The sequence below is a fragment of the Nematolebias whitei genome, chromosome 11, assembly GCF_014905685.2.
Source record: "Nematolebias whitei isolate Nwh7 chromosome 11, NemWhi1, whole genome shotgun sequence".
In the NCBI taxonomy this organism is placed as follows: domain Eukaryota; kingdom Metazoa; phylum Chordata; class Actinopteri; order Cyprinodontiformes; family Rivulidae; genus Nematolebias; species Nematolebias whitei.
Window position 1 is genome coordinate 24,527,929 of NC_056508.1, and position 24,672 is coordinate 24,552,600.

General features: G+C 40.7%; 2 protein-coding genes across 2 annotated transcripts in view; both read left to right on the top strand.

The window, feature by feature from the left end:
- Window positions 1–2,571: 2,571 nt before the first annotated feature.
- Window positions 2,572–24,672, top strand: dedd (death effector domain containing). The gene is made up of 5 exons (XM_037684799.1): window positions 2,572–2,886; window positions 6,093–6,723; window positions 11,837–11,941; window positions 17,613–17,750; window positions 23,002–24,672. Exons 2-5 carry the CDS (start codon window positions 6,165–6,167, stop codon window positions 23,406–23,408), a joined length of 1,209 nt encoding a protein of 402 aa, XP_037540727.1. The 5' UTR covers window positions 2,572–2,886; window positions 6,093–6,164; the 3' UTR covers window positions 23,409–24,672.
- Window positions 11,935–24,672, top strand: part of LOC119417564 (troponin C, slow skeletal and cardiac muscles-like) — a 28,036-nt gene continuing 15,298 nt past the window's right edge. The window contains exon 1 of the mRNA XM_037684801.1: window positions 11,935–11,941. The gene's annotated coding sequence lies outside the window, so the exon portion shown is untranslated. The remainder of the gene's footprint in view (window positions 11,942–24,672) is intronic.

A 24,672-nucleotide genomic window follows, 5' to 3' on the forward strand; every position in this document is an offset into this window, starting at 1 on the left:
CTTCATCCAGTCAGAAACTGGTTCTGATGCTTCATCCAGTCAGAAACCAGTTCTGATGCTTCATCCAATCAAAAACCAGTTTTGGTGTATGGTTGGGGTCATTATACTCCAGTAATACTCAGTTATGTCCAAATCTCCACCATCTAGTTTTTTGTTAGAGATTAAATTAAAGGAGGTGCAACTGGTCAAGCTGTTGCCTCTCAGCGCGCAGGTCCCTGGTTCAAATCCCGGCCCGGGGGCCTTTCTGGGTGGAGTTTGCATGTTCTCTCCGTGCATGCGTGAGTTTCCTCCGGGTACTCCGGTTTCCTCCCACAGATCAAAAACATGCATGTTAGGCTGATTGGTAACTCTAAATTGTCCCTAGGTGTGAGTGAGAGAGTGAATGGTTGTTTGTCTCGTTTGTCTCTATGTGTCCCTGTGATGGACTGGAGACCTGTCCAGGGTGTACCCCGCCCCTCGCACAGTGATTGCCAGACATGGGCACCGGTGACCCCCGTGACCCAAAATGGAAGAAGCGGGTAAAGATAATGGATGGATGTAAACAGATTAACAATATAAAGTGTTTCCTTTTTCAAGGTCATGTTTCTTTATAATAAAGAATAAAATATTTGCCATTCATATTTATTCTTAACAGGATTTTATCCTGTGAGTAATTTCTAATTAGGTCTTTATTCTTTCTTTAACAGTTTGTTTCAGAGTAAGATCCAGGTCCATGCAGGTTGATGTCCTCCTTGATGGTGTTACTGGGTCCTGCTTCACTCAGATTAATATTAAAAAACCATTAGGTGCTGTGGGCACGCACCCACGCACTTAAGTCACGCGAAATTTGTTATTTAAAGGCTGTCAAATCGTTCTATCGCTCTTTTCGCATCTGGACTCGAACCGGTGTAGACTATTTGTACTCAAAGTAAAGACTCGGTGAAGAAGACTCGAGATGACCTTCGGTGAGGATCCCTTCATCTGGAGACGGCCCGAGGATGTTCGTGATCCTGACGGACCCCCTGGAGGTCAGACAACTTCCATCTGTTTTTATATTTTTATACAGAAATGCATGAGTTATTACATCCTGCTTAAACTTGAAAAATATTCTTTAAAAATCATCTAACTGGTGAAAAAAATAGGGCGACACGTTTCATTTCAAGATGAAAAGTTTACATTAAGTCATTAAAAGCTAGTTGGAAAAATAATTTGTTTAGAAACAGACACATATTTAATAACTGTTGTATCTAAAATTAAACTATGCAATTGAAAAAAATGTCACAATTCTCCCAGAAAAAGTGAAGAATTTAATACCGGTTGGCAGGATTTGAAAACACAACAATTTTTTTTGTTTTGTTTTAATGTTTTAATGTTTATTTGTGCAGCACGGTGGCACAACTGGTAGAGCTGCTGCCTCTCAGCGAGAAGGTCCTTGGTTCAAACCCCGGTCCAGGGGCCTTTCTGGGTGGAGTTTGCATGTTCTCTCCGTGCATGTGTGGGTTTTCTCCGGGTGCTCCGGTTTCCTCCCACAGACCAAAAACATGCATGTTAGGCTGATTGGTAACTCTAAATTGTCCCTAGGTGTGAGTGAGAGAGTGAATGGTTGTTTGTCTCGTTTGTCTCTATGTGTCCCTGTGATGGACTTGCGACCTGTCCAGGGTGTACCCCGCCCCTCGCACAGTGACTGCTGGACATGGGCACCAGCGACCCCCGTGACCCAAAATGGAATAAACGGGTAAAGATAATGGATGGATGGATGTTTATTTGTTCATCTAAAAAAGTTAAATCTGGTCCTCTGGACATTCAAAAAAACAAAACAAAGCAAATCAACAAAAAAAAATGTAGAAACGTTGTTTTTTTTTGTTGAATTTTTTTTTTGTTGTTGATTTTTTTTTGTTGATTTGCTTTGTTTTGTTTTTTTGAATGTCCAGAGGACCAGATTTAACTTTTTTAGATTTTTCTACCTGGATTATTGAGCATGCATCAGGATGTTTATTTGTTCATGTTTAATGTTTTTTTTTTGGGGGGCATCGAAGTTAGTAAAACAAAATGGCGACAGGGCCAAAAGTCAGAAAATGCTAAACATGTTTTTTACGTTGCCATGATGGAGATGATGGAACAGTGCCACCCCAAGTCTCCATGGGGCCCTAAGCGAAATTTGGCTTGAGGCCCTCTATTTCTGCTAATAACTTAGGGCCCCGGGGCCCTAAGCAGCCGCTTAGTTTGCTTATGCTTTGGGCCGGCCCTGACTGACCTGTATGTGTGACACTAAGAGCAGAATTTTGTAATTTTAATAGATTTATAGGGCCAAAGTGAATGTAGTCTAACTGACTTTTCAATGCAACAAAATACAGTTTTAAACCATTACATTTAGATTTGTCAAATTAATTTTCAAACCAATGCATTGAATTTCAAAAGCTACAGATTCAGTCTGAGCAATTCGTATTGAGGTTTTGATGGGACGAGTTCAGCCCATATTTCTTGCCTGACTGTAATGATTTTCACTTCAAAAATTAAAGACCGGCGTTTCCAGTCCCAAAATGGCGGCCCTGTTGACGTAATACTGCATCCTGCGCGACACAACCTGGAAGTGAAGTGGTTGGTGAACTGGAAGTTCTTTCATTTTAGATGAAGATCGAACATTGTTTTCTTCTTGTTTTTATAATAATTGTTTTGGCGCTAGGTTATGGATCAGAACCAGAATCTGGTAGTTTACCCGGGCCTGTCCGACCCTCTGAGCCTGTAGAGACACGTCAAATGACCACCAGCAGAAGTTAGCATGTAGTTAGCCACCGCGTTTAAACCGAGCAGATGTAGGCTAGCAGTTAGCGTCACCATATTTATCCACCACATTTCTCCTCCTCTGACCGTTTTCAGGGAGAAGAAAATAACCAAAAGGCGTTAAAGGTAAGATAAACGTTCTTTGTTTGTGTTGCCCACGTCTTTATTAGTCCGAGGAACACTATAGGCAAACATGAAGTAAATGTTGCAAGACAGCCCTGTCATCGTGATGCAACGTTTCTGTCTGTTGTCATGAATTCTCAGGCATTATTCTGATTAACTGGACAGAAGTTAGAGGTTGGAGGACAATATTATGTCCTTAAAGAGTCACACCATGTTGCCTGATGTGTGCATAGTTCACTCTGAGGTTTTAGTTGGTCACCCAGGAGCTGCAGCTGATTAATCCCAACGTGTTTGTCATTTGTGGGACGGGATGTGGTCCAGAACACTAAACTCCTACTTCTTTGACTAAGATGTCTTAACTAAAGTAGTGAGTTGTTTCAATTTAGCTGCTTTACTTGGGTTTTACGAGTACTTTAGTTAGTTTACCTATTTAAGACGGGTTATTGGTCAGCTAAATTGCTTGGTTGATTTATTTTTCCAGTGGCACAAACAACTTATTTAATCAGATGAATTGTGTTGATCACATGTTCGAAAAGTTGGTGTTCAAGAAGAGTTTTTCATCATCATCATCTCCTGTCTGGAGAGAGGATGGGGGATGTAGAAGCTAAATAGATAAACGGTACATTTTCCTTTCAGTTTACACTTAATATTTATTAATGACGTGTGATACTAAGCCTTCAGAAAAACCTTAAAATTAATTGTAATGTTTACAAAAAAAAACAAAGGAACAAAAACCCAACATTTCTTGAAACAGGCAAAAGAAAAATAATTGAAAATAAATCAACTAAATAAAATAAAATATTGCTTTGGAATTTGATTTTAATACAAATAAAAAAGTGTAAAGTTATGCAGTTGGCAGTGACAAAAAGGATTAGACTCCTGGAAAAGCACTGAATTTGACTGGACCGCAGGGACAAGACAAGGCAACACTGCTGGCATAGCCGTACAGAACCTCACTGGCCTACACAAGGTGAGGTCAGTGAACATGGCCAGGCTGATTCTGGCAGATCCTGATCATCTACTCCATGGTGAGCTCAGGTTTCTTCCATTTGGATGCAGGTATAAAGAACAGTGATGATTCATGTATTATTTTAATGTCTCAATGTCTTTTCTAGTATGGATGTTTTGTGTGACTACTGACTATGAAACAAATTGCCCCTTGGGGATAATAAAGATACTTGAATTTAAACTTGGCGGCTTTAATCCATGGCCTGGGGGAGAAAGTGTTAAACTCCCATAGTCTGTACTCACTTCATCACATGTTTGACATTGCCTTCTGTACAAATACTGGTACTTCAGAATGAGTTTAGGCAATTCTTGGTTTGTTGACTCTGTTTGCATTTCTTTATTAACCACTGTGAGGGCTGGGTACCTTTCTAAAAAAATCTGTATCGGTACCAGTGTCAGTACCTTCACTTCGGTGTCGGTTCCTGGACGGTTCTTTTTTCGGTACCAATTTTGTAATTACCATTAATTCTAACAATAATAAAATTACGTTACACATTACAGTACAATTGTGTTTTATTTTTTTCACTTTGGTATTTCTATTCCAAGCAGTTTTCTTACATAAAAATAAACAAATAATTTCCAGTTCAAAAGAACAGTTGCAAACAACAAGTGACACGTCAGTGTCTATCTAATGCTCACTGCTACACACTGAGGACCTTTTCACTGAACAGTTTTTCTTCAGAAACAACATGTCTGCTTTCTCTGGACACAAACAAACTCCTGGCTGATGGTGTCTCCAGCAGTAGGAAGTGTTCTCTCTGAGGCTGTAGATGATGATTGTTGCACACACAGATACCTGGTTGTCAGTTTGATAGCACTGACATATTGTCCCTCACATCCCACCAGCAGGTCACTGGATTCACTGAGGTTAGAGATGATGCAGACTTCTGCACCTCTGTGTCTCTGCCTGAATCTTCTCTGTGATTCTCTGGGGTTTAGGGCTCTGATCATCTCCCTAATTGACATGAGAACAAAACATCAACAATAACATGGTTGTGTTGTTATTGCTCAAAAAAACATTATCTAGGCTGAGAGATAAAATCTTAACTGGTCAACAATATCCTTTAAAGTTTACTTATCTCCAACATGCAGCCTCCACTGTAGAAAAAGACAGCAAACTTTTAACAACAAAGTTTGTGATTGTCCTGTGCCCCCACCTCACTTTTCTTTTGTCCTCCTAACATCAGGGTCAGAACCTCCTGTGAGGAGAACATTAACATAAACAAACGGTGAACATTAGGCAAACTTTTTAACCAGCTGACTGGATGGATGAGCACAGTTTTACAAGCTAACCTTCATCTGTTACTGTCAATATTTAGTTAGCTTCTGAGTTTAGCTAGCTATGTAGATAAAATAAATTTACACACTAATATCTTAAAGTTAGCTTTACATGGATTCTAGTTTAATTCACCACGATGTACGTGTTAAGTTGCAGTAATGTTAACAAACGTAAACTCACCAGCTGAAACAAAGACACAGCTCCGTCCTCGGGAGTTCTCTGATGAAGATGAGTCCGGTCGTGGAGATAATGAATCAGGCCGCTCATGCTCTCTAAAGCCTCCAGTATACTGCCGTGTATGTCCGTTCACGCGTACGTACGCGTGTACTGTATGCAGAGGGTTCAGTCATTAAACTCCAGCGTACACCCTGAGCAGCTGCAGAGTAGCTTCACAGACAAGGAGCGTTTACCTTCGGGACAAATTGAGGCCGCCGATGGGTCATTGGCTGACACGCCTACTGGATTGATTGACAGGTCGGGGGGGAAAAAAAACGAGCGCTGGCAGCCCCAGCCACAGCGGTGTTCTGTGTTTATATGTTGTTAATAAAAAGATCTAAAAAAAAAAAAAAGGGAGCGCTGGCTCTACAGCCCACACATCAGACCAGCACACCAGGAAATCTCCAGACCCTCCTGCAGCCATGCTGGACCTGAGTTTAGTTCACTCACTGTTGTAAACATGTAGTCTGTTTATTATATGTCTGCGTTTTACCTGCCGGCGTGCTGAAACCACGTGACACGTTACAGCCAATACCGAAACTTGACACTGAAAAAAAAGTGACGTTTCAATCCATACACCTACCGGTGCAGTTTGGTCAGTGCTATAAAAGAACCTCTGTTCGGTATACAGCCCTAACCACTGTGTTATCTTACAATATTTTGTTAGTTAATGAATATGATTACTGATCTTGTGCTTTCCATTCAGGGCTCATCACCTGGAGCATAATATAACTGAAGCTGCTTGCTGTCACCCCACCCATCACCTTTGGCCCCTACAATGACGTCACAACAAGCCCAGCTCCGGAGTGCTGATATTTCTTCTCGTCTTGCTCATAACCCATCTGCTCAGCAAGATCACCTTCAGTTTCAGCCTGTTGGGGTGGACTCGGGTCAGAGTGGTGCAAATTCTGGACCGGTTGGGCCCAGAGCGATGATACCTAGGCCAGGGTGTCCCAGTGTTGTCACCATCGGTGGGGAGGGGTCCCACAGGAACATTTCTACTCACGCCAATAACTTCCCCAGAAGAAATGGGGGCTTTGATCCATGGCCTGAGGAAGAAGCATTGAACTCCCATAATCTGTATTCACTTCATCGCATGTTTGACATCGTTGGTGCCCATCTAACTCACAGGGATGTCAGGGTGCTGTCCTTCTTATTTGTTGACGTGATCGATGAGTATGAGCGTGGAGGCATCAGGAGTGGAAGAGACTTCTTGCTCGCCCTGGAACGTCAGGGCCGCTGTGATGAGACCAATTTCCGACACGTTCTCCAACTTCTGAGAATAATCACCCGCCACGACCTCTTGCCTTATGTCACCCTAAGGAAACGGCAGGCTGGTGAGTAAAGCATGTCATACCAAAAATTAAGGTTTGATCAAGCCATTATTATCTATATCCCCATGCTCTGTTGTCATCTGAACCAGGACTGACTATGTTTTAATATTTTTACTGCAGTTGTATGCATAATGACAAGGCTTTGGTGTAATTCTACTGTCACTCGTGTATTATCAGAATATGTGGGTTAGTTTACTTTACTTGTATTTCCCACTCACAGGTAAATTCTAAATAGGAATAAATGTAGGACAGCATGAAAAATACCATTTACAAGAAATGAATAGCAGTGATCATTATTTCAGTACTGTGTACTGTCATTAGAGTCAGAGACTCAGAGTCAGAGTTTCTTTATTGTCATTCGCACCTCATGTGGTACATGTGGTGGAGCGAAATTATGTACACGGGGTCCCAGTTACATCCGACAATAAAATGTATAAGAAAAACAGTAATAACATCTAAGATATGAACTAAGAAAAACATCAACTAAATATACCCTAAGCACTCATAAAACATTGAACATCAGCACAAACATGAACATGAGTCTGTGTGAGCGGATGTGCACGCATGAACACATCAACATTGAAACAGATCAGCAGCAACATGAAACAGATCAGCAGCAACATGATATGGTTTTTCACAGTGATTATTCTAGTTAAGAGATTCATGAGTCTAACAGCCTCAGGGTAGAAGCTGTTCCTCAGTCTAGTGGTTCTACACTTAATGCTCCTTAACCTCCTTCCTGAGGGGAGTGGGGCAAAAAGTGTGTGTGCTGGGTGGGTGGGGTCCTTCATGATGCAGGTGGCCCTCTTCCTGCATCTGGAGGTGTAGATGTCTGTGATGGTGGGGAGACTGATTCCAACAGATTTCTGTGCAGCCTTCACCACTCTCTGCAAAGCTTTTCTTTCTGCAGCTGTGCAGCCTCCATGCCACACATTGATGCTCGAGCACAGGATGCTCTCCACTGCACACCTGTAGAAGGAGGTGAGGACTGAGCTTCCCAGACCAGCTCGCCTCAGCCGTCTGAGGAAGTAGAGTCTCTGATGAGCTTTCTTGATCAGGCTGGTGGTGTTGTTGCTCCAGCTGAGGTTGTCATTCATGTGTACACCCAAGTACTTGTAGCTGGAGACCACTTCCACCGCAGATCCTCTTATGTTCAGGGGGGTGTAGGTGTTTTTGTTCCTTCTGAAGTCCACAATCATCTCCTTTGTCTTCTTCACATTGATGTGAAGGTTATTCTCTCTGCACCAGCTCTCCAGGTGTTCCACCTCCTGCCTGTAGCTGGACTCATCATTGTTTGTGATGCATCCCACCACCGCTGTATCATCTGCAAACTTTACAATGTGACAGCCTGGATGGGTAGCTGCACAATCATATGTGAGCAGAGTAAACAGAAGGGGGCTCAACACACATCCCTGAGGAGAACCAGTGCTGAGGGTTATGGTGGAGGAGGAGAGGTTGTGGATCCTCACTAACTGTGGTCTGTTTGTTAAAAAGTCTAGTACCCAGTTGCAGATGGAGGGGCTTAGTCCTAGTGTGGATAGTTTGTCCATCAGGGTTTGGGGGATCATGGTGTTGAAGGCGGATGTGAAGTCCACAAAGAGCACACGGACGTAAGAGTTTTTCCGCTCCAGGTGGTTGAGTGCAGTGTGGACCACAGAGGAGATTGCATCCTCTGTTGATCGGTTCTCACGGTATGCGTACTGATGAGGGTCCTCGTTGATGTTGATGGTTGTTTTGATGTGAGTCATGACCAGTTTTTCGAAGCATTTAGCGACTATCGGGGTGAGGGCCACTGGCCGATAGTCATTCAGACCAGTCACTGTAGAGCTTTTTGGGACTGGGATGATGGTGGCAGTCTTCAGGCAGGTGGGAACTGTCTCCAGGGTAAGTGAGGTGTTAAAGATGTCTGCCAGCACCTCACAGAGCTGATCAGCACATTCCTTTAACACTTTTCCGGGGATGTTGTCTGGGCCAGTTGCTTTGTGCGGATTAATCCTCCTGAAGGTACTCCTTACTTCTGCTGAGGTCACGCTGAGATGCTCTTCATCCGGTGGCGAGGTGAGTCTGGTGCTGGGTGGTCTGTTCGGGTCTTCAAAGCGTGCATAGAACTTGTTGAGGGCATCAGGCAGAGATGGGTCTTTGGGGCATTGTTCGCTCCTTCCTTTATAATCTGTTATGCACTTAATGCCCCTCCACATGCTCCGAGGGTCTTGTGAGATGAATTGACCCTCGATCCTCTTGATTAGTTCTGTTTCTTAGTACCTATAGTTAATTTTTATCCATTCCTGCATTCAAATACACTTACAAAATAAAAATCTTTTTTTTTAATTTATTAAAGTGTAATCTATGTCTGGAATGTTATGAACTAGAACATCATTTGATATTTTGGGGCATTTGTGAGATACAGTATATATTGTATATTGGTATCTAGACATTTTAAAATTCATTCAGATTTTACATCTCTAGTCAGTATGACATGTGTACACACTGCCAACAGTCTGATGTATTAAAGATACATGAGCAGAAAACAAACTACAATTTACAATAAATTTTTCAATACATACAGTTAATTATATAAATAAATACACATGAGCAGATAAAACTAATTATGAATACGATTCTGTTATAACATACCCCAGCCAGGGAGAAAGGCAGTGACATTAGATGAAATTGGTTTGAAAAAGAAAGTGATTTGTTGTTTAGTTTTTTTGTTGTTTATGTTAACAAAAGAGACCAGAAGGAGGGCAATGTTTCCCCTAGTTTACTTGCCTTGGCAAGGTGCTCATATCTTCCGTGATTTTTGTTGGTGGGTGGGGGGAGACATCTGTGTGGCATGTGGGGGGGTGTGGGGGTCGGGTTGGTTTGGTAGGCAGGACGCTCAGTTCTTTTGACAGGGCGGGGTGCCCTGCTTGTATAATGGTGTATTTGGTGGGGGGAACACTGGAGGGCACCATTAACAGTACTAATCAATGTCCTCACTTGTTTACAAAAGTAAAAGCAATTTAGTATAAACAAACAAGCAAGTAATTTAAGCAACAATCCCGGTCGGGGTTCTTTCTGGGTGGAGTTTGCTTGTTCTGTCCGTGCATTTCTTGTGCGTTTTCTCCGGGTACTCCAGTTTCCTCCCACAGACCAAAAACATGCATGTTAGGCTGATTGGTAACTCTAAACTGTCCCTAGGTGTGAGTGAGAGTGAATGGTTGTTTGTCTTGTTTGTCTCTATGTGTCCCTGTGATGGACTGGAGACCTGTCCAGGGTGTCCCCCGCCTCTCACACAGTGACTGCTGGATATGGGCACCAGTGACCCCCGCGACTCGAAAAGGAAGAAGCTAGTAAAGAGGATGGATGGATGGAAGGATGGAGTGATGGACGGAGTATTTCAACAAAAACTCCATACACCAAATGTACATAGCCTTGAATAGCAATCTACAAAGTAGTAAGGAAAGTAACCACTGTTGCAACTTTTAAACAAATGATCACAAGGAAAACTTGAAGCTCTTAACCAAAACAAAATAAAGGATACTGTTAGTAAAACTTCTGGGCCTGCCTCCAGAAATGCACAAAGCTGTTTTAACAGTCACCACAACCAGACGGGCCTCAAACTAAACACTGGGTCACTAAAATGACCTAGACCTGACAATATCAAGGTAAAGGTTTCTTTATTGTCATTCACACCACATGAGGTAAAATGAAATTGTGTACACAGGGTCCCAGTTACATCCAACAAAAGTATAAATTGTAAAAGAAAAACGGTAAAGATGTAAGATATGAACTAAGATATACACTAATCTAAGAATATGCTAATAACTAGTTTGAAAGATTTAACAGAAAGTAACAAGCGTAGTTCAAATAGGCCTGTCACGATAACAGATTTTGCTGAGCAATTAATTGTCTCAGAAATTATTGTGAAAAACGATAATACTGTTTGAAATTTTACAATAACTAGTAATTATTGTCAAATTTAAAAAGAAATGTAGGTTATTTTTTGTGTGTAGTACCTTTTTTGTCCACTGGATGGCAGTATAAGACTGTTTGAACCGAAGGATGGATAGTGAGGGAGCGAGCAGCGTGACTCTTTAAGAAGAATGGGAGGGAGGCCCCTTAACGCGAAATGGGCTGTCACTCTTTCCTTTTTTCGGTTCTCAAAATGGTGGACGCTCGGTGTGGTTTGAGCTCTTTAGTGTAGCATTTGTCACGCAAAGCTTTTAATTAAAAAAAAAATCAGTAAACAAGTTCTCAGCTTCTTTTTTCAGAGAACACAACTTTTTACACAAAGGCACGGGTTCAACCGTGAACTTTGGAGCTTCTACAAGACGGAGGTTTTTTTCCCAAGGTCGTCCTATTAGCTTAGCTCGTAGCTTAGTTTCTCAGCTTAGTTGCTTTTAACGATCCAACATTGCGACTTTGGACGGTTAAAACAGATTTTAAAGAAAAGAGAAAGGGAGGGTCAGTGCAGAGCACCGGAGTTGAGCTTTTTGTCATCCATTGTCTTCAGTAGAAAGAGAGAGACACGAAGAAACGATAAAGCCGATAAATGAAAACGAGCTCAATAATTTTCATTTATCATGCGATTAATAGATTTATTGTTTATCGCAACAGGCCCAAATTCAAATATCTTAACAAAACACCCAAACGAGGAGAGGCCAACTTTTCAGTAGTGGGCAGCCAATCTCAGACGTGAAACCACACACACCTGAGCCATCAAATCTTTAACCTGCAACTCCAGTGTTGCATAAATCAAATAGCTATACCCTCAATGGGCTGCCAACTAGACAGTAAAAATACTCGAGTTAAAAAAAGACTGCTAACAATCCCATGCAGTAAAGATATGTGAGCAGGATAAATATACAATACATATTGCTGTCAACAATCCCAATTTTTCAGACAATTTACTTTTGTGAAAAGTTTACTTATGTTTTATTTATTATAATACAGAAATGCATGTTCATTCTGAGTTACTAAGAATGTTATTCACATCTGGCAGAGTTAGACTTTTGATCAAGGCACCATAGTTTAATTATGAGCAAGGCGTTCTGAAAGTGCGTTGATATCTTATGGAACAAGGTCTGTTTAGTTTAAAGGTGATCAAATCATCTAATTTAACTTCTGATTTCAGTTTGTCCAGATCCTGTTGACAAGTTCCTTGAAGACACATCTGTGCGCTACGTTTCACCAAGAGGAACTGAACAGTCCAAGAACCCTGACTCTCACAGGAGAACAGGTGAGGGTGTGTGTTGATTTTCCAGTGGAAAAACATTTCCTGTAATATATTCTGTGACATTCATCAGTGTAATATTATGTGAAAATCTGAGTGCGATACTGAAAAAAACATTTCTGATCAACAAGCTTCTTTCTGATGACTGGAGCTAAGTTGAAGAGGATGAACCGTACACATCACAAACCTCAGCTATTACCTAACATATGTGATCTATGCTGGCTAAATGAACTGGAATAAGACTGCAGTGCAAAAAAGCAAAATATCAGTAAGTGTCATTGTGACTCTGCACAGGCTACCATATTATATATGGAGTAAAGTTCTCCATTGGCGGGACAAATCTCCGTCATTTTGAAAGTGGCTAGGATGGATTTTGTTAATCTGTAAAAATGAAAACGGGGAGAAAAAAAATGTGTGTTTTGTTGCAGTCTTTTTAAAGCCATCCAATCTCATAATGATACAGAGATCAAACTGACACTGCTTTCAACAAATAAAGAGACAGTTTTACCCAATCAGAGCAGGGCAGTGTTTCCATCTTAGAAACGGACTGCAGGTGAAAGCACCAACCAGAGTTTCCTATGCTACGTTTCAAGGAGGACACTCCTCCATCCTAACGGAACACATGCACCCTATGAAGGCAATGACATAATAAATTATTAAACGTTTGTCTTCACACTTGACCAATTCACTGCATCCAGGAAGATACCAGAATTGATGCACCGTTACCCCCCAGCTCATCCTCCCGCGCTACGCCCCCGACCTCCCTGAGACTTTTGTCATACGTGTTCTGAGTGTCATCATTATCATACAGACATGCAACTTGGACGTGTGGCCAAACTCCTAGTCTGAGAGAGAGCGAGTGCACCGCAGCAGAGCGGTGGAGTTTACTTGTTCTCTCTGTGCATGCGTGGGTTTTCTCCGTGTACTCCGGTTTCCTCCCACAGACCAAAAACATGCATGTTAGGTTGATTGGTAACTCTAAATTGTCCCTAAATGAGAGTGAGACAGTGAATGGTTGTCTTGTTTGTCTCTATGTAAATGGATTAAATAGACTGTACTTATATAGCGCTTTTCTATCTTATTTCAAGACACTCAAAGCTCTTTACACAACAATCTGTGTCCTCATTTACCCATTCATACAGCACTCTACTAGATCTATACAAAGCTAATTGAATAAATCATTCTAAAGAGACTAATCAGAGCTTTATCACATTCATACACCGATGGGACACACATCGGAGGCAGTGAGGGGTTCAGTGTCTTGCCCAGGGACACTTCAGCATGTGACTGCTGGCGGATTCGAACCCCCAACCTTTGCATTGGAGGACGACTGATCTAACCACTCAGCTGCAGCCATGGATGGACTGGAGACCTGTCCAGGGTGTCCCCTGCCTTCCATACATTGATGGCTGTATATGGGCTCCAGTGACCCCCGCAACCCAAAACAGAAGAAGCGGGTAAAGATGATGGATGGATGAGTCGAAAGGCTGCATGCCCTCGCGGGTGTGCGCTCTTTCTTTCTTCTGCTGTGCGGGGAGTTCCGATAAACTGATATCAGTGTGTGGTGTGAGCCGGATTAAACCACAACAAACAGATTTATTACTGGGGGGATATTGATGAGGACCCACAGCAGCTTTGTAGTTAGTTTAAAAAAAAAGTTAACCACAAATAGGATCGATTGAGTTATTTCATTATAGTAAATGACACAAAGACGTTAGACACACATCACGGTCACTTTCAGCCCAGCTGAGTTCTGCTCCGCCTCTTTTGGTTCCGCTCAGAGCTCACATCTAAGCGGGACGCTTCACCTGTGATTTATGAACCATTTGAGGAAGAACTGGTCTGTACAGCCATTTTACTGTAAATGAGAATTGTCCTACATAGCAACATGTCAGTCACTCAGGGAACATCAATAATGGTCAACGTTTTTTTTTTTTTTTTTTTAAAAACAAATATTTGGCAAGTGAGAGATGGCAAAATATTTTTTGTGTTAAATCGGAGGCATAGTGTGTAGTTTTTGTTTATAATATTGTTTCACATTAGAATATCACTACTTTTATTGTAAAGAAAAACATCTTGAAATGTAATTTCTTTGAATTACACTTTTGAATTCTGTTTATTGCATTTATGATTCAATGTGGCAAAAAAAAGACAAACTAAAAAGGTAATGGATCATTGTAATACTTGGTTTATTGACATAATGACTTTAGTTGCTGGATGTCCAGTTCCTGAGCTGCTGGTTTTCAGTATGTGTGCCCCCCTGAGCAGTTTAGTTGAATAGTCCTGATTTAAACGTTATTCCTTTGTCGTTAGGGGAGAAATCTGTCAGTCCTGCAAATTAAAAAATATACAGTGGGGAAATACACTCCCGATTTTGAAAGGTTTTCCACTTACAAAAATGCAGATTGCATTTTAAATTAATTTGCATTTTATTGCATGAAAAATGTATTTGATACAATAGAAAAACAGAACTTAATGTTTGGTACAGAAAACTTTGTTTGCTGTTACATGGGTCAGATGTTTCCTGTAGTTTCTGACCACTCCTCCATACAGATCTGCTCCAGATCTTTCAGGTTTGGGGGCTGTCACTGGGCATTGTGGGCAACATTGAGTTTGAGCTCCCTCCAAAGATTTTCTATTGGGTTCAGGTCTGGAGACTGGCTAGGCCACTCCAGGACCTTGAAATGCTTCTTACGGAGCCATTCCTTAGTTGCCCTGGCTGTGTGTTTCGGGTCATTGTCATGTTGGAAGACCCAGCCACCATTCTTCTTCAGTGCTCTTACTTAGGGAAGAAAGTGGTTGGTCAAAATCTCATATTAAATGACCCCATCCATCCTCCCATCAGTATGGTGCAGTTGTCCTGCCCCCTTTGCAGAAAAGCACCCCCAAAGTCTGATGTTTCCACTCCCATGCTTCACTGTTGAGACAGTGTTCTTGGGGTTGTACTTATCCTTCTTCCTCCAAACACGGTGAGTGGAGTTGTTACCTAAAAGCTCTATTTTGGTCTCATCTGACCAAAATGACCTTGTCCCATGCCTCCTCTGGATCATCCATATGATCATTAACAAACTTTAAACAGGCCTGGACATCTGCAAAGGACTCCTTGTGCTATTTTGTATGTATATATTTGACAACCCCTTAATAAAACACACTGAAATGGCATAAAAGTAAACTACAAAAAAGTTTTTCCAAACCCATCTTTTCCTTCAGAATGCCTAAATGAATGTGTGTGTGTGGGGTAGGGCTGGGTACCTTTCTAAAAAAATCTGTATCAGTACCGGTGTCGGTACCTTCACTTCGGTGTCGGTTCCTGGACGGTTCTTTTTTCGGTACCAATTTTGTAATTAATATTAATTCTAACAAGAATAAAATTACGTTACACATTACAGTACATATTGTGAATTTTATTTTTTAACTTTGGTATTTCTATTCCAAGCAGTTTTCTTACATAAAAATAAACAAATAATTTCCAGTTCAAAAGAACAGTTGCAAACAACAAGTGACACGTCAGTGTCTAATGCTCACTGCTACACACTGAGGACCTTTTCACTGAACAGTTTTTCTTCAGAAACAACATGTCTGCTTTCTCTGGACACAAACAATCCACTCCTGGCTGATGGTGTCTCCAGCAGTACGAAGTGTTCCCTCTGAGGCTGTAGATGATGATTGTTGCACACACAGATACCTGGTTGTCAAGTTTGATAGCACTGACATATTGTTCCTCACATTCCACCAGCAGGTCACTGGATTCAATGAGGTAGGGATGATGCAGACTTCTGCACCTCTGTGTCTCTGCCTGAATCTTCTCTGTGGTTCTTTGGGGTTTAGGGCTCTGATCATCTCCCTTATTGACATTAGAACAAAGCATCAACAATAACATGGTTGTGTTATTATTGCTCAAAAAACATTATCTAGGCTGAGAGATAAATAATATCCTTTACAGCTTAACTTACTTCCACCGTGCAGCTCCACTGTAGAAAAGACAGCAAACTTTTAACAACAAAGTCTGTGATTGTCCTGTGGCCCCGACCTTGCTTTTCTTTTGTCTGTCTCTGTCCTCACATCTGGATCAGAACCTCCTGTGAGGAGAACATGAACAAACGGTGAACATTAGTGAACTGTTTAAGCAGCTGACTGGATGGATGAGCAGTTTTACAAGCTAAGATTTATCTGTTACTGTCAATCTTTAATTAGCTTCTGAGTTTAGCTAGCTATGTAAATAAAATAAATTTACACACTAATATCTTAAAGTTAGCGTTATTTCACCACGATGCACGTGTTAAGCTACAGTAACATTAACAAACGTAAACTTACCAGCTGAAACACAGACACAGAGCCGTCCTTGGGAGTTCTTTGATGAAGACGAGTCCGGCTGTGGAATGTTGATTCAGTCCGTTTCACACACACAGAGACTGACTAACGCTGAGAGGAGGAGGGGGAGGCTGCTTCTTGTCTTCTTGCAGAGAAACACGGAGCAACTTTCTGCTCGTGTGTTGTTGAAGCCGTTCGACAACATGCGCTGCACACGTGAACCCGTCTGTGGGCGTCACCAGCACCATAGACATACATTATACATAGCATTATACATAGATAAGGTGCGGCAGCTCTATACAGCTGATTATGCTCAGGTAACATCTAGGTGTAGAAAAAATTTCAGTCAAAATATATTTTTCTTCTTCAACCCCTAATTATATTAAGATTAAGATGTTTATTCTGACACCCCCCACCACCACACCACCACCACCTCAAGGAGATGCTCACCCCACACATTAAAACTTGTTCTCTGTGTTCCGACATTCCATCTTCATACTCCCAGAACAAAGCTCAGAACCACGGAGAAAAGAACCTTTTCTCTGCTGCACCTCGTCTGTGGAATTCACTTCCAAACCACCTGAGGGAACCACAGACGCCAGAAGCCTTAAAAAAAAAAAAAACATTGAGAACTCTTCTGTTTTGTAGTTTTTATGGCCCTATCTGATTTTAGTTATTTTATTTGTTTGTTTTATGACTTGAAATGGAAGTGTACTACTTTAAAATTTGCAAATGTAAAGTGCTCTACAAATTTCTTTCCATACATCACTTTGGCACTTGCGTTCTTTGTAAAACAACATGGCGCCTCGTCACAGCAAAAGTCGTCTCGGGGCACTGCACAAAGCTTTGACATTATAAAAGCTAAAGTAAAGCTAAGTAAAAGTTGTCGATCTAAGAAAGCCTGCAGATTGTGTGAATCTTCACTTCGTCGCGGTTTCTCATCCTGACCAATCACAGAAGCAACAGTGGACAGGAAAAACTCTCAACAAAAGGGAGGGGTTTTTTTTTTTAACCAAAAAACGTGTTAAGGATAGAAATGATTACAAATACAAACAGGTAGACTAGAACTAGTAAAGACAGCAGCAGAGGGATGAAATGTGCTCAGTTTCTCACCCAGGAGACTAAGCCTATAGCAGCATAACTAATGGATAGCTCAGGATACCCAATCCGACCCGAACTATAGGATTTGTTAAAAAGGAAACGAGCCTAATCTTAAAACTGGACAATGTGTCAGCCTCAAGGACAGAAACTGGAAGTTGGTTCCACAAGAGAAGAACCTGATAACTGAAAGATCTTCCTCCCATTCATCACGTGATTATTATCACATAAAATCCTAATGACCTTATCTTCCAATATCACTCTTCAGGGCCACACCCCGTCTTTTGCTGTTCCTCATCAGGACCACGTGTAGGTTCTTCTCGATCAAAACCCGCTGCTCCTGCATCACACCGCAAGAGGACCCGAAGTCACTTCTCAGCTGACTGCAAAGAAAAGCAAACCTGTGGTAAAATATTTTTATTATTATTATTTATAAGACTTGCGTTTGTTTCAGCTCCTCGGGCTGATGAAGTATTTTGGATGAAAGACGAAACGTTTCAGCAAAAGGAAAATGTCCAGAAGACCTGACTTAACTTTGTTGGACTTTTCTACCTGGATTATTGAGCATGAATCAGGATATAAATAAATAAAAATATTTTCTGGGGAGTGAGGATTCTGTATGATATTTTATTTTATTCATAAGCAACTTATAAAACGGGTGTCAAAGGAACATGTAGTTTTTGCACTGATTCTGTCAGATCTGTTTGTGTAGTTTTCCTGTCTCACAGCTTTTAGTGTTCAAGCACTTTTAGTGACAAGAAAGTCCATAAATTAGTTTTCAAACATAACAACCCTTAAAGTGTGGAGTCATAAGTCAGAATGTGATTACTGTGATAAAACTCCTAAAAGTTGACACTAAAAAGATGTTTTTCAATTTATGCACATCTATCATGGGGGATGGGTCCTCAAGAGTATACCTCATTGGTCATTTAGGTTAGACTTCTGGTCACATGATAACAGAGTGGGTGGAGTTATGGGTAGGAAATTGGAAACCCTGAGCGAGAGGTTTGGTACATATGTTTACGTGAAGCATTCACTTTGTGTCTCACAAAAGCCCGTCCCCAAGAGGGGTGAGCACTGAGCAGCTATATGAGCACCCAGCTCTGTCGATGGAAAATGTTATTCAGCGCCAGGAAGTTACTGAGAGACGGCAGGAAGCCTGTCAAAATAAAATATAAAGATGTAAATTATTAAAATTATAAAATAAAATACACAAGATAGCTGCTCTAGTTATAAGTCGTGCAGTCTAAAGTGTGAGAAAAAAGTAGCAGCTTATACACTGACAATTACAGTAACTAAGGAAGCAACAGATTGCACTGCCCATCCTAAGCAAGCAGAAAGGCAATAGTGGAAAGGAAAAACGCTCATTTGACAAAAGGGGGTTTTTTGTTTTTTTTTGTTTGTTTTTTTACAAAAAAACACATTAAGGATAGAAATAATTACAAATATAAACAGGTAGACCCAAGTAAAGACAGCATCAGAGTGATGAAATGTGGACAATTTTTGTGGACAAAACATTTTTGATAAAATTTTGTGGACAAAACCCGACTCTTGTCATCTGCAGAAATATTCAGATGACTCTGCAGTGGTCGGGTGTATCAGAGATGGACAAGAAGCTGAGTACAGGGAACTGGTGGACCGCTTTGTGGCATGGTGTGGAAACAATCATCTCATCTTGAATATGAACAAAACAAAGATGATTGTAGATTTCAGGAGAATCAGGAACAGGTCCAACACTATTTCCATCATGGGAGAAAAAGTGGAGGTGTTGGAGAAGTATAAATACCTTGGAGTTCACCTGGACAACAGACTGGACTGGAGATGCAACAGTGAAGCGTCTACAAGAAGAAGGGGCAGAGCAGATTGCACTTCTTGAGGAAGCTGAAGTCCTTCAGTGTTTGCAGCAAGATGCTGCATATCTTTTATAAGTCTGATGTAGAGCGCGCTATCTCTTCTGCCATCATCTGCTGGGGTAGCAGCACCAGAGCAAGTGACTTCAAAAAGATCAACAAGCTCATAAAGAAGGCTGGCTCAGTTCTGGGGACTCTTCTAGAACCTTTGGAGATGATTGTTCAAAGAATGATTCTTCATAAAATGAAGAATATTATAGACAACCCTCAGCATCCTCTTCATCAGACTGTCATACAACAACAGAGTGTCTTCAGTCAGAGGCTTCTTCAAATCCGTTGTAGGACAGACCACTACAAGAGATCCTTCCTGCTCACAGACGTCAGCATCTAGAACAACTCTTTAATGAAACCAGGATGATGAGTTAGAACAACATTTAGTTTCCCTCTGGGATTAATAAAGTATTTTTAAATTTGAATTGAATTGAATTGAATTTGTCCTCCAGCAGTCTAAGCCTATAGCAGCATGACTAATAACCAAGTATACTTAAGCTCAGGAAACCCAAGCTAATCTTAATTAGCATTTGTCAAAAAGAAAAGTCTTTTGGGGCAACTGTGGCTGATTGGTTAGAGCAGTCGTCCTCCACTGGGAGAGCTGAAGGTTCGATTCCACGAGCAGTCACATGTTGAAGTGTCCATAGGCAAGATACTGAACCCCTCATTGCCTCTGATGTATGTCCCATTGGTGTATGAATGCTACCTTCTCAATAACAGGTGGCAGGTGGCGATTTTGCCACCTACTTAAGTGTCTGGCACTGCCTACTTTGAGTGACAATTATTTTTTTCGTCAGATGCAGTCCTTTACCAGTGCATGATAGTTATATTACTGATTTCAGTCGCTCTTGCAGGAAGCACACAGCCTCTCAGAGACTCCATTTTAATTTGTGTCAAAAGTACAGACTTGAAACTACACATCAGTTTTTCAAATCGTGTTGATAGAACAAGTAAAAACAGAATTATGATCAGTAATCCACACCACATCTTTTTCTGAAAATCATCATCTTATCTGAAGTGTGTTAGAGCAAGAGGCTGCGGCAAAAACGGGCAGTCTCAGGGACAAAACACCCCCATCCTCCTCCGCTTTTACCTTCCACCCCCACCGATCATATAAACAACGACCCCCCTCCTTTCTGACGGAGGCTCGAAGTTATTTTCAAGCACTAAAAAATCTACAGGAAGAAGAAGAAAAACGTGGAATTTGAATGGAGTTCAGTGCCTGATCAAGTCACAGACAGAGCGGAAGTGAGTCATGAGGTCTGAGAGATTTGTGATATTTAGTGTGTTTGGGTTTTATAGTTAGTTAGGGTTTAGTTTAGTCAGTTTTAGTGTGTTTGAGTCAAAACAATGAGAAAATTTTTGAACGTGAAGTGGAGCTGCAGACCCAGAAGAGGACAAAACCACCGAATCCAAACCTCTCAGACAGAGGAGAGATGAGTTTGGTTGTTTGATTTTTTTTATTTGTTTTTTTAGGTTTTCTCCTTCACTTTCATGAAGGAGAAAAACAGTCTGTCAGAGAGGACTTTGTTAATGAAGAGCGGGATCAAAATTTGTTTTAGAAGAGGAATTGAGCACTGAGCCCCACTCTGCACAGAGGGGGTCCAGAACCCCTCTGACTGGACCAATAGAACTAAGCATCAGTTCTGAGTTCTGGAGAACAAAGGAGGATGTGGATATTGACCCAAAAAGTGTACTATTGGAGGAAAATACCTTTTTTTTTTTACTGTAAAATAAATATTTAGTCAATTTAAAAATAAACTGCGTGTAGAGTTTTTTTTTTTGTTTGTTTTGTTTGTTTTTTAACCAAAAAAAAAAAAACCTAAAATAAAATTAAAAAAATATTTTTATTTCAGGCTGAGACTGCTCCAAAAGACTGACTTGTTTTTTTTATGGAACAATTATTTTAAAACAAGTATTTTGAAGCAGCTAAATAAGGTGGTTGATTCCTACCCCCCGAGGAACATGAATAAAATACATTATGAAATAATTATTTATTATATTCTTGAACATATATGTTATCACGCTCAACAAAATTGATTGATGACTACTGATGATTATGACTTCATGACTGTTTCCATGCCTGTGATGCTGGTAAGATATTTTCATCAGTGGTCAGTGTTTAAACAGTCTGCGTTCACCAACATTTTTGCTGCACAGAACATGTGTGTGTTGATGTTGGGAAATGACTCCAGCCTACTACTCTGAGATGTTAGCCTACTCAAAAAGTTATTGAGAAGGTTGTGAATGTGATCTTAAAGCAGTGATTAGTCTCTATAGAATAATTTATTCAATTAGCTTTGTAGAGATCTAGTTCATTCAACCTTTAGTAGAGTGCTGTATGAATGTGTGTGTAGATGGGTAAAGAAGGGCACAGATTGTGTTGTAAAGCACTTTTGAGTGTCTTGATTAGATAGAAAAGCATTATAGTTTGAACACTTCAAACAGGCTAACATCATTCTAAAGTCCAGAGACTTAGGTTATTTTATCTTGTGACATCAAGTTCTCTGAGCTCACCTACTTGGATGCCTTCTGGAGGTATCCAAGTCCATTTACCATTTGAGCCTCGTCTTAAAAGTAAAGTAAGTAAAGTAAAAGTGTCACTGACAGAAAATGGAAGTTGGTTCCACAAAAGAGGAGCCTGATAACTGAAAGCTCTGCCGCACATTCTACTTTGAAAACTCTAGGAACCACTAGTACCAATAGTCCAGCCTAGACATGATAAATGCATGGACAAGTTTTTCTGCATCATTTTTTTCCCCCAATGAAATAATATATAAAGGGAAGAATATTGGTCCAAGCACTGAACCCTGAGGAACTCCATGACTAACTTTGGTGTATGAAGAAGATTCATTATTTACATTTACAAACTGGAATCAATTAAATAAATATGATTTAATACATGCATGCCAGCCATCTAGTCTGCACTCACTCACTCACTCGAGTCCTAACAGAGCTTTTATATACTTGACATCATTGTACAACTCTGTAATGTACAGGTGGATGGGATGCTGGTGATGACTTGAGTCAGGGATGATGTGCATCAAGTGGCTTGGACAGTGGCAGTTCTAGTCTATATTGTTGATATTCTAGGCTTTTTAGCAGACAGCCCATGGAAGCAGCTCAGCTCTTCGCTGTACTGGAGTAGACCATCTATGAGCATGGAAAATGATTGAGTCAAATCATTGGAAAATGTCAAAGTCGGACACAGATTAAGCTGAATTGTTTGAGAATTCTGATTAATACTTAATAAAAAGGGCCAGGTAGATGATATAACCATATTTAAGTGTTTTTGTACAGAATTTTATCTATGTACAACCTTCCTTTCTCGCCTAGCAGGTCTGTTCATGATAACAAGTTCATCTTGTAACATTGGCACATTGTAAGCAAGGATTGGTCATAGCAGTCATATGGAGAGAGTGTTGCAGTAATTTACTAGATGTTCTGCCAGGTCAGTGTGATGGAAACTAAATTGCTTAATGATCATGTCATGATCAGTACACTGATAAACTTGCATATCCTGGTTAAAGAAGTTCTGTGCAGGCTCAGAATGATTGAGGGCCTATCATTACAACTCTGTGATTTGTAATGTGTTCTTAATGTGTCCCTGATGACCAAGACCAATTAACATTGTGACTGATAGATTTATTTTTCTTACATTCTAGCAGGGTCATCATCCAGTGTTAAGGGATGTCTGTAATATATTTGCTTGACTTCTGGTAATTCCTTTTTTTTTTTTTGTCTGCCCTCTGTTAGATATCCGTCTCCGGGTTCGTGCAGAATACTGTCAGCACGAGTCTGCACTTCAGGGCAACGTCTTCTCGAACAAGCAGGAGCCTGTGGAGCGACAGTTTGAACGCTTCAATCAGGCTAACACCATTCTGAAGTCCAGAGACTTGGGTTCTATTATCTGTGACATCAAGTTCTCCGAGCTCACCTACTTGGATGCCTTCTGGAGGGACTACATCAACGGGTCACTGCTTGAGGCCCTGAAAGGGGTCTTTATTACAGATTCCTTGAAGCAAGCTGTGGGCCACGAGGCCATAAAACTGCTGGTTAATGTTGATGAGGAGGACTACCTGGCTGGTCGCCGCAAACTCCTCTGCAATCTGGTAACTGGCGGAGAGAGTCCACAAGTGGGGACCAGTGACGGGGTGTCGTAGGTGTGTTCTACTGACGGGCGCAACACTGGTACTTCTGCTGATGTGTGATTTGATCATCTGACATGAGCTTGAAGGACCTGAAGAACTTCAATCAAAGCCAAAAACTTCTACAGAGCTAATCTCACTGGATCGGCACCACAAAGCATCACATACCAGGAAATCTCAAGTTACCAGAAACATTGGTGATGCCTACTGCTGTTACTCTAAGTAGTGAGGACTTTAATTTTATTCACATGCACATTAAATTTAACCTGTTTCGTGTTTATAAACTGATAAGTCTTCCGCTCTGATCTGCAGAGAGGAACCTGTTTAAATACCAGTAATCAGTTCTTCCCAGTGAGAAGGGAACTTTGTTGTCAAACTGGTTCATCTGATTTTATTTTCCAACGTTCAGACTGGTAGTTTTACTCTGACTGTTTTATCCAGCTGTAGTGTTTTATTACTGCACACCATTAATGATTTATTTTTCAGTTAGCTTATTTTTGTCCTTTCTATATCATTCCTTGTTTTAAGCAGATGTGATTCTTAGTTTAAATCAATTCAGTTGTTCAAAACTGCTCCAAATTAATCTAATGAATCAAATTTAATACCACTGCGTCCCCGATTGAAATAATACAACCCACTCCTCTTACTGGCGTTCATTCTTCCACTGCTGATGATTTGAAAATGTAAAATCTTTTACATGCATCTTGTAAATAAATGTAAAATGACGCTCTACAAATAAACAGCGAAGAAATCTCAGCTTTCTTGTGATATGTACGGTGCATACATACAGTATGTAGGGTGCCAGAGTACATTTGTATAGGTATTTTACCCTAACGTTATCAGGATTATCATTTGAGAACCATCAAACCTCTGTGGATTCATTATGTGGCCATTGGGCGGTAGATGTTTTCTTTTTCGTTTGAGTTCTTGACCTTGTTATGAAAGTTAATAGATGGCTCAGATTAATGAAAGAATTCTTGTTCACAATTCATTAAAATTTTGAAATGGATTTAAAATTCGAAAATGTTCATGTACATCTTATCAGTTGTTCACCTGCATAAACTGTTCATTGTTTGTGGAGCACGTCGTGATGATGATCATGTTTGTTACGTCCTCATGATGTGTCAACAGCTAGCACACTCTACCAGCTCTGTTTTCACCTAAACTGTATGTGAATATGGCTATTAACGCTGCTCTCACATGTATTTTTCTGTCTCTGTTGTAATAAAAAAGAAGTCCAAAATCGGGAAAAGGTTGACTTAACAGTTTTTAAGTTATT

Bases quoted from the DNA above. Each gene is read 5' to 3' on its own strand.
- dedd (XM_037684799.1), top strand. From the start codon at position 6,165: ATGACGTCACAACAAGCCCAGCTCCGGAGTGCTGATATTTCTTCTCGT. The intron at 6,724-11,836 runs GTGAGTAAAGCA...TTCTGATTTCAG, and splicing joins CCTAAGGAAACGGCAGGCTG to TTTGTCCAGATCCTGTTGAC. The intron at 17,751-23,001 runs GTAAAATATTTT...GCCCTCTGTTAG, and splicing joins CAAAGAAAAGCAAACCTGTG to ATATCCGTCTCCGGGTTCGT.